This window comes from Anarhichas minor, unplaced genomic scaffold, assembly GCF_050575085.1.
Source record: "Anarhichas minor isolate MPS153535 unplaced genomic scaffold, ASM5057508v1 ptg000051l, whole genome shotgun sequence".
Taxonomy (NCBI): domain Eukaryota; kingdom Metazoa; phylum Chordata; class Actinopteri; order Perciformes; family Anarhichadidae; genus Anarhichas; species Anarhichas minor.
Window position 1 is genome coordinate 6,527,044 of NW_027466497.1, and position 11,241 is coordinate 6,538,284.

At 39.2% G+C, this 11,241-nt stretch overlaps 2 gene segments (V, D, J or C); both read right to left on the reverse strand.

Annotated features, from left to right (window-relative positions):
- Nucleotides 1-771, reverse strand: LOC142972054 (Ig kappa-b4 chain C region-like). The segment is given in 1 exon segment: nucleotides 1-771. A coding segment is annotated over 1 exon segment (264 nt).
- Nucleotides 772-6,184: 5,413 nt separating this feature from the next.
- LOC142931461 (Ig kappa-b4 chain C region-like) lies at nucleotides 6,185-7,941 on the reverse strand. The segment is given in 2 exon segments: nucleotides 6,185-6,698; nucleotides 7,890-7,941. A coding segment is annotated over 1 exon segment (264 nt).
- Between the last annotated feature and the right edge of the window lie 3,300 nt (nucleotides 7,942-11,241).

The following is an 11,241-nucleotide window of genomic DNA, read 5'->3' on the forward strand; positions in this document are numbered from 1 at the left end:
TTTGAAGAAAAACATCTTTATTGTCTGGACAGGTTGTCAGCATCATAATGAGCAAGAAAATATCACTTCTAACATATTTTAGTATGAAAAGAGAGGAAGAGTTACAGAATGAAACCAGCAGCAGAGTCCCAGTGAGTCAGGTCAGGACTGGGAACACTGGTCTCTCCTCAGTGTCTCTGAGAGCGGAGTCTGGGAGCCCTGGGTGGCCTCACAGGTCACAGAGCCCACCTTCCTCCACTGGTCTGCAGGGAGCCTCAGGGTGCTGCTCCAGCTGTAGTGGCCGTCCTTCTCCAGCACCCCGGGGCTCCTGCTCTCCTCCCAGCTGCTGCTGCTGCTGCTGCTGCTGCCGTCCACCTTCCAGGCCAGACTCCAGTCTGAGGGGAAGCCCTTGTTGGCCAGGCACATGAGCGTGGCCTTCCCCTGCTGCAGCTCCTCACTGGAGGGGGGCAGCACCGTCAGGGTGGGAGGGACATCACCTAGGAGACACCAATCAGCTTAGAGGACAGGGACCACACAGCTGTCAATCAAACACCAGACACGTGGACACCTTCACTGTGAGAGAGTTGATTTCCTCCTTTAAGGAGTTTCTGTCAGATGTTCTTTCTGCTCCACCAGTCACTCACTCACACATTGTTTCACTTCCCTTTAAGAAGCCTCTCATGCATATCAGCACAGAGAGAGTCATCATACAGAATGAGCTGAAATATATCAAACTACACTGGAGATAAAACATCAATATGTGGACAAATATTAAAGCTTAATCATCAGAAACCTTAACTAAACATTACTTATAAATATTCAGTGGAAACATTTACAAGTACAGAAAATGAAGTGACTACAATCAAACGTTCTTCATGTGGATGTCAGTCATCATTAAAAACTGTTCAAAGATTTAAAAATTTGGAAACAATATTTGACAAAATGAAGAAGTTTTGCACATTTTCAAATATCTTCTTCTTCAATTAGATAAATTCGGTTTGAATCATTAATATTCTGAATTTGTGACTACAATCGAACGACTACAATCAAACGTTCTTCATGTGGATGTCATTCATCATTAAAAACTGCACAAAATTTCGAAAAAATATTTGACACAATGAAGAGGTTTTGCACATTTTCAAACATCTATATCTTCACTCAGTTCAATTCAGTTTGAATCATTCTGGATCTGAATTTCGAAATTAGGTCGAAATTAATGAAAAACTTTAAAAACATTTGTAGAAGTTTTATCTGTTTTACATTTCCAGCTGTTTAAGTTTCAGTAGGAGAGGAATGAGTAAATACATGTTTAGTAAAGCTGCTCTGAGTTAGTCTCCATGATAAAGGAGCAGAAATAAACACATGAATCCTAAAAGTGTACGATTAAAACAAGATGTATTCATCTGCCTCAAACATCCAAAAACTACATTTAAAACATTACTTTAGAATAATTAGTTTAGTATTTTTGTGCAGAAACTTACTTCCAACATCCAGTCTGGTTCCTCCACCAAAAGTCCACCACAGTGATACAAAGTCATTGAGCCGCCGTACAAAAACCTCTCACTGTAGAGAGACACGCTCTCTGACTCTGACACTGAACTAAAACTACAAACACTCAAGATGCAACTTCACCATTGAAGTTGTTAGTTATGATTTAATCCACAGTTTATAGTTTTAGTTTCCTAACAATTAGTTTTTTTAATTTCTGTTGCTGTGAACTTTGTTTCTTCGTGCAACATAACTGTCGAAAAAGTCGTCCATCAAAATTAAAAGACAACTATTTCTTTCTACATTGTTGAATATAAAAGAATACAAAGACCAATGACTTCTGATATGAATATATATTCAAACATTTGACTTACTTCCAACATCCAGTCTGGTTCCTCCACCGAACGTGTACCACAGTGATACAAAGTCATTGAGCCGCCGTACAAAAACCTCTCACTGTAGAGAGACACGCTCTCTGACTCTGACACAAACAAACTCAACAAACACGTTCACAGTTTACACATTGCATTTAATAAATGGTTAAAGTACTAAAAACGGATTCAGAAATGATACATATGTATTTAACAATTTATTTTAGAAATGTTAGACATCTATGAGCAATATAAACTTGACTTTCACCAAAATCAATTGATGACGATCAAGATATTCCTGAAGAAAAACTCTCCAACAAATCCTGACAAATGTAAATAATTATCATAAACTCATGTTTATTTTACACTATAATAAATTAAAAACACTATTTGTGTTTAAATCCGTCCCACAGTGATGTTGATGTGTGTTGTAGTGAATTAGGGAGATTTTACAAAACATTCCAGAAGAAAATGTTTCCATCAAACTCAAAGCAAAGACTCTTATAAATGAGCACTGACACATTCCTGATCAATACTCTGATGAAGTGATTGATCCATTGATAAACAGCATCATCACAGTAATCCAAGTCCCTGTTGGAGTCAGTCAGAGCATTTCCATAGAGAGCCACTTTGCATCAGCAGCACCATGCTCCAGTGCTCTGGGAGAGTTTATAGTCCTGAGAGTTGAACACTGGATGACTGACAGCTGTCCTTCATCACAGCAGAAGACACAGAAATCCTCCTCATCACAAACATGACTTTGATCTGCGTCCTCATCTGGACTCTCCTCTGCTGCTGCTTCACAGGTAAAGTCCAGAGAATCAAACTCCTCTCCTCTATGAACATCCGTCCCTCTGAAATGAAGCCGACTAAACCGTGACGCTGCTTTATGTGTTTGTCTCTGTGTCCTCAGAGTCCAGAGGCCAGGTCACAGTGACTCAGCCTGGAGCAGTGAGCTCTGCTGTGGGAGGCTCCGTCTCCATCGCATGTAGGACCAGTCCGAAGGTTGACAGCACTAGCTACTTCCACTGGTACCAACAGAGAGATGGAGAAGCTCCTAAACTACTCATTTATTATACTAACACTCGAGCATCAGGGATTGCAGATCGTTTTACAGGCAGTGGATCAAACTCTGACTTCACTCTGACCATCAGTGGAGTCCAGACTGAAGATGCAGCAGTTTACTACTGTCAGAGTGTTCACATCATCAACAGTCAGTATGTGTTCACACAGTGAAAAAGCGTCGTACAAAAACCTCCCTCAGTCAGAATGAACAGAAACTGAACTGACTGCTGCAGCTGGAAGCTACTGCAGAGACTGATACACTTCACTGAAGACACACACACACACACACACACACACACACACACACACACACACACACACTGAAGATTTTATGACTTCTCGGAACAATACATTGACTTACATTCATTTTCTGGGAATTAACTTCATAATCACAACCAGCCTAATCGTATCCCTTATTCTAACCTCAATCCAAGTCTTCAGCCTAAAATGTGATGTTTTACGTGATGCAGAAGGGCCTTTTGTCCTCATAAGGAAGGCAAGTACCCACAATGTGACTGTGTAATCAGGTTTATGTCCCCACAAGACCTGCAAAAGCACAGAGACACAAACACACTCTATATCGATGGTTATCTGGTCTATACAGATTACTCAATGTCGATACATATATAATAGAAATATAGTAATGAAGATGAACTAGTTATGGACGACTTGTCTCTCCACCACTCTCAGTATTTAGCATTAAAACACGTGTTTCTTCCTCAGTGAAGTCCTTTAACATCTCAGGTATCTGTTCACTCACACCATCAGAAGATCAGCCTGTATGCTGATGACATCCTATTACCTGCCACTAACTCTTCATTTTACTTTCTATCCTTTTTTCATCTGATCACATGATACAGCAGCTTTTTTTGGCGACTCTCCGCTTATTAACTGTGCAGGAAATATTTTGCATTGTTTGGAAACCACATTTCATCAAACTGAGATAAAGTAGTTAAAAGTCAAGCATTGTATTTATGTCAAAGAAATTACAGATCATTTAGAAAGCAGGAAGCACCTTTCTGTTCACCTGACTTGATAAACATCTACAAAACTGTCTTTCCTAGAATCAATTTACTTTTTGTTATTATAGCTGATATTATACCCTCAGACTGACTCTCTTAACATTAGGTTAAAATAAGACAAAAACCTGAAGTTGATATGAGACCCGTGGTGGATCTGGGTCCTTCTACATCACTCGTACATTCTGTACTCGATAGAAAAAATAAATATATCAATCTTGGTAGGAATTTAAAATGATCATATGTAGTGAGACTCAAATTTCTTCCATAATATAATTTACATCAGCCTTTCAAACTGCTTGAATGAAACTGGATCTCATGATATTTTCCCTCCATTATGTCATGATTTAAATAGGCAGAGAGGAGGAAACATGATGGAGTGTTGAGGACAGCTACACTTCACTGACTCTGTGTGTTTGCATATGTGTCCTGCCTCTCTGCTCCCAGCCGTTAAGAGGCCAGTGTTGATCAGTGGCTGTCCAGGCCTTTCAGAGACACTGACACGCCGGCAGCACGATGATGATGTCACTGACTCTACTGCTGACCACCCTGGGGCTCCTTGTTCAGGGTGAGACTCTCTTCTGAACACTTTGGTTCACCACCATGATGTTCTGCTGTGATGGAGAAACAGTGAAACAAGCAGCATTGACCTTCTTCCATCTGTTCTCCATGTTAAAGAAATGAGACTCTTCTGTTTGGATGTTGATCATCTTTCTCCAAACTGGATTTGTCTCAATAACCCTTCTGCTCTTTTTCATGTTTTCCAGATTCATCAGGAGAAATCATCCTGACTCAGTCTGCTGGACCTCAGTCTGTTGTTCCAGGACAGACTGTCTCCATCACATGTAAAGCCAGTTCAACTGCTGGTGGCTGCCTTAACTGGTACCTTCAGAAACCTGGAGAATCTCCCAAACTTTTGATATATGTAGCTACAAATCTTCAGTCTGGGATTTCAAATCGTTTCAGTGGAAGTGGATCTGGAACTGACTACACTTTGACCATCAGTGGAATTCAGACTGAAGATGCAGGAGATTATTACTGTCAGCACTGTAACGGCTTCCCGTTCACACAGTGATACACCGTCGTACAAAAACCTCCTCAGCTGAAGAGGAACTGATCTCACTCAACAGCTGCACATAAAGTTAAACACTAGACGTTTGATGAACATATACTGTACACATACATACATTTTTATGTCAGACCAAAAAACACTTTCAGCATTAATACATTTAAATAAATGTTCTATTTGTGAGTAAATATAAATTTGCTCAAAGTAAGAACAAAGAACTGTATAACTTCAGCTCCTACAACATTATAATCCAAGTGATATTATAAAAAATAATCAATATATTTAGTTACAAATATTTTATTAATGCTTTGTTTGCTTTGGAAAATGTCAGAAACTTCAAACTCAAAATGGAAAATCAATGATGATGTTCTTAAATTTTTTATTTATTTTAGCACTGTAATAGATTTTATAGAACTATTAATACATTTTACTATTCTCAAAAATTTTAGTGTCTTGTAGTTTTTTGATGATATTGAGATGCAATACACTAAAACCCTGTACAGTACAGAGTAGTTCACTGAGCAGTATTTCTTTATAAGTTCATCACCTTGAATCTTGATATCCTAGAAATATGAAGCTAGAACAAACTCAGTCTCTTTGGATAAAATAGATCCACTGTTGTAATGATGGACATATTATAGCAGTAATGCTTTTATAATAAACATGTACAAAGCTGATTTGATCAAAAGGCCTTTTGTATTTCATAATAATATCAGTTTTACTACAGGAAGTGAAAAGTTACCATATGTTAATTCAACAGACAGTGTTAAGTCTTTTGGTGGCGTTATAATGTCTCATTTAAATAATATTATGTGTAAAATCTCAAATTACATTCATGATATATAACCTTATGCAGATGATACTCTGCTTTTTATATCTAATTCTGAAAATGATCTCTACATTTTGACAAAACTTGAACATATCTTATCTATCTTCTTCAAGGGTAAACATAAGTAATAACAGAGAGCTTTGTGATTCACCATTTAATGTTCCAACCATGTGTATTGTTAAGAAAGTTAAGAAATATAGATAAAACTGTAACATTGAAGGAATATCTACAAACTTAAAACCATTAAAAAAAATAACCTGGAATGAATTGAGTTATTACTTTTTACGACTTTTGTGCATTAAATCTGACTAATGCTTGTATTGTTTAATAAATGTCAGAGAAAGAAAGACAACAGACACGTCACTTTTACAATAAACATGATGACATCTTTATTGTTTTAAAATGTGGAAACCATCAACACAGGAAAGAAGAAGTTAATGTTTAAACATGTGATGAGAGAAAAAGAACCAGAGAGAGAGTTACAGAGTGCAAACTGAGATCAGTATCAGAGTGAAACCAGCAGCAGAGTCCCAGTGAGTCAGGTCAGGACTGGGAACACTGGTCTCTCCTCAGTGTCTCTGAGAGCGGAGTCTGGGAGCCCTGGGTGGCCTCACAGGTCACAGAGCCCACCTTCCTCCACTGGTCTGCAGGGAGCCTCAGGGTGCTGCTCCAGCTGTAGTGGCCGTCCTTCTCCAGCACCCCGGGGCTCCTGCTCTCCTCCCAGCTGCTGCTGCTGCTGCTGCTGCTGCCGTCCACCTTCCAGGCCAGACTCCAGTCTGAGGGGAAGCCCTTGTTGGCCAGGCACATGAGCGTGGCCTTCCCCTGCTGCAGCTCCTCACTGGAGGGGGGCAGCACCGTCAGGGTGGGACGGACATCACCTAGGAGACACCAATCAGCTTAGAGGACAGGGACCACACAGCTGTCAATCAAACACCAGACACGTGGACACCTTCAGAGAGTTGATTTCCTCCTTTAAGGAGTTTCTGTCAGATGTTCTTTCTGCTCCACCAGTCACTCACTCACACATTGTTTCACTTCCCTTTAAGAAGCCTCTCATGCATATCAGCACAGAGAGAGTCATCATACAGAATGAGCTGAAATATATCAAACTACACTGGAGATAAAACATCAATATGTGGACAAATATTAAATCTTTATCATCAGAAACCTTAACTAAACATTACTTATAAATATTTAGTGGAAACATTTACAAGTACAGAAAATGAAGTGACTACAATCAAACGTTCTTCATGTGGATGTCATTCATCAATAAAAACTGTTCAAAGTTTTTTGAAATTTGGAAACAATATTTGACACAATGAAGAAGTTTTGCACATTTTCAAATACCTATCATCATCTTCAATTAGTTCAATTATATTTGAATCATTCTGATTCTGAATTTCCTTTAAAACAGTTTTAATTGAGGTTGAAACAAAAAATGTTTTTTAAACATTTGTTGAAGTTTTATCTGTTTAACATTTCCAGCTGTTTAAGTTCCAGTAGGAGAGGAATGAGTAAATACATGTTTAGTAAAGCTGCTCTGAGTTAGTCTCCATGATAAAGGAGCAGAAATAAACACATGAATCCTAAAAGTGTACGATTAAAACAAGATGTATTCATCTGCCTCAAACATCCAAAAACTACATTTAAAACATTACTTTAGAATAATTAGTTTAGTATTATTGTGCAGAAACTTACTTCCAACATCCAGTCTGGTTCCTCCACCAAAAGTCAACCACAGTGATACAAAGTCATTGAGCCGCCGTACAAAAACCTCTCACTGTAGAGAGACACGCTCTCTGACTCTGACACACTGAACTAAACCTACAAACACTCAAGATGCAACTTTACCATTTCAACTGGAAGTAATGATTATCCTTTAACTTAATGTTTTACTTTCTTAACAATGAGTTTTTCAATTTCTGCTGCTGAAGTGAACTTTGTGAAATTTGCCGAAAAGGTCGTCCATGAAAGTGGAAAGAAAGCTACTTTTCTGAGTCTGTTGAATATAAAAGATTACAAAGACAAATTGCTCCTTAAATAATTAAAAATGTAAATATTTGACTTACTTCCAAATTCCAGTCTGGTTCCTCCACCGAACGTGTACCACAGTGATACAAAGTCATTGAGCCGCCGTACAAAAACCTCTCACTGTAGAGAGACACGCTCTCTGACTCTGACACAAACAAACTCAACAAACACGTTCACAGTTTACACATTGCATTTAATAAATGGTTGAATTACTAAAAACGGATTCAGAAATGATACATATGTATTTAACAATTTATTTTAGAAATGTTAGACATCTATGAGCAATATTAACTTGACTTTCACCAAAATCAATTGATGATTGATCAAGATATTCCTGAAGAAAAACTCTCCAACAAATCCTGACAAATGTAAATAATTATCAAAAACTCATGTTTATTTTATACTATAATAAATTAAAACCAATATTTGTGTTTAAATCCGTCCCACAGTGATGTTGATGTGTGTTGTAGTGAATTAGGGAGATTTTACAAAACATTCCAGAAGAAAATGTTTCCATCAAACTCAAAGCAAAGACTCTTATAAATGAGCACTGACACATTCCTGATCAATACTCTGATGAAGTGATTGATCCATTGATAAACAGCATCATCACAGTAATCCAAGTCCCTGTTGGAGTCAGTCAGAGCATTTCCATAGAGAGCCACTTTGCATCAGCAGCACCATGCTCCAGTGCTCTGGGAGAGTTTATAGTCCTGAGAGTTGAACACTGGATGACTGACAGCTGTCCTTCATCAAAGCAGAAGACACAGAAATCCTCCTCATCACAAACATGACTTTGATCTGCGTCCTCATCTGGACTCTCCTCTGCTGCTGCTTCACAGGTAAAGTCCAGAGAATCAAACTCCTCTCCTCTATGAACATCCGTCCCTCTGAAATGAAGCCGACTAAACCGTGACGCTGCTTTATGTGTTTGTCTCTGTGTCCTCAGAGTCCAGAGGCCAGGTCACAGTGACTCAGCCTGGAGCAGTGAGCTCTGCTGTGGGAGGCTCCGTCTCCATCACATGTAGGACCAGTCCGAAGGTTGACAGCACTAGCTACTTACAGTGGTACCAACAGAGAGATGGAGAAACTCCTAAACTACTCATTTATTATACTAGCACTCGAGCATCAGGGATTGCAGATCGTTTTACAGGCAGTGGATCAAACTCTGACTTCACTCTGACCATCAGTGGAGTCCAGACTGAAGATGCAGCAGTTTACTACTGTCAGAGTTTACACATCATCAGCAGTCAGTATGTGTTCACACAGTGAAAAAGCGTCGTACAAAAACCTCCCTCAGTCAGAATGAACAGAAACTGAACTGACTGCTGCAGCTGGAAGCTACTGCAGAGACTGATACACTTCACTGAAGACACACACACACACACACACACACACACACACACACACACACACACACACACACACACACACACACACACACGCACACACGTACATTTTCATCAAGAGGATTCAGTATTTCACTATTGTTCCTGTAACCATTAATGAACATTTATCACAAGAAGTTAAATGACATAAAATTATCTTGGTGTTCATCAAATTACTCTTTCCACCACAGCTTTTCATCATCCATTCATATCCTGTTATAGTCACATGTTCTCATCTGATTTACCAAAGAATCAAGAAAAGCCAACCTGAAAACATTAATATTTTCTTCCTATATCTGTATATAAAACGTATGCAAAGACACAATTACTCTTACATGACACTCAAAAACCCAATTTTGAGATTAATATTCATTCTTCACCTTGAAAACATCAAATCAATCTCTTCTCAACGTCCATCCGCTAACTGTTGTTGAGCCTTCAGTCACATCCTCAGCAGACGGAGTCGTCCAGTTGTCATTGAAATGTAGATTTTTAAATTCCCAACAGGAAAACTACTGAATGGACCTTGTGCTGAAATAGTTTTAATTGTAAAGCTTCAACTTTCAACCTCAACTCTTCAGTCAACGTGGACGAGAAGTTGTTAAAGTGCAGCATGAAGATCTTCAGAGAACTCACATCTACATGAACGTGAGTGAAACAAATCTGTCCAACTGGAATAGACGGTGGGCTGAAGGTGTTTTAGTGTTGGAGATCGATCTCCATCGATAGAGTAAACTATATTCATGTTTGATATTAAATTATATCATGAAGTCCAATGAAATGTGTTGGCAGATCTGATTCATCATATAATTTAACAAGTTTATATTTGAAGTTTGATCAGGAAGTTCACGGGACAGCTCCACTTTCTGAACCAATCAGATTGTTGAATATAAAATCATTGAAAATACGAACCAATCACATACGGTTTTAATAGAACGTCTATCGCTGAGGATGAATCATTTAAAAACTTAAAGCAGAGAGGAGCCTTCGGTCCACCGTCTAGACCTGAAGATGACTTCCATGTTTTCTGGTTCTGTCCACACGTCCAAAACCTCTAGTTGAGTTTCTCTAACAAACTATCTGAGCTCCTCAACCTCAGCCTTCCTTAAAGCCTCATCACAGCTTTACTTGGTGAAATCTCCACATTACAAACACATCAACATGTCAAACCCACATTAATATTGATATCAGTCATCACTGACCAAAGAGATCATATTACCAAACTGGAAAGACAGAACAAAACTGTCCTCAAGTCACTGGATCAGTTTACTACCAGACCATTCAATGTCCTCCACATGTAGATATGTGAATGTGTAGATCAAAGCTCTCAGCAGAGAGGAGGAAACATGATGGTGTGTTGAGGACAGCTACACTTCACTGACTCTGTGTGTTTGCATATGTGTCCTGCCTCTCTGCTCCCAGCCGTTAAGAGGCCAGTGTTGATCAGTGGCTGTCCAGGCCTTTCAGAGACACTGACACGCCGGCAGCACGATGATGATGTCACTGACTCTACTGCTGACCACCCTGGGGCTCCTTGTTCAGGGTGAGACTCTCTTCTGAACACTTTGGTTCACCACCATGATGTTCCGCTGTGATGGAGAAACAGTGAAACAAGCAGCATTGACCTTCTTCCATCTGTTCTCCATGTTAAAGAAATGAGACTCTTCTGTTTGGATGTTGATCATCTTTCTCCAAACTGGATTTGTCTCAATAACCCTTCTGCTCTTTTTCATGTTTTCCAGATTCATCAGGAGAAATCATCCTGACTCAGTCTGCTGGACCTCAGTCTGTTGTTCCAGGACAGACTGTCTCCATCACATGTAAAGCCAGTTCAAGTGCTGGTAGCTACCTTCACTGGTACCTTCAGAAATCTGGAGAGTCTCCCAAACTTTTGATTTATTATGCTACAAATCTTCAGTCTGGGATTTCAAATCGTTTCAGTGGAAGTGGATCTGGAACTGACTTCACTTTGACCATCAGAGGAGTTCAGACTGAAGATGCA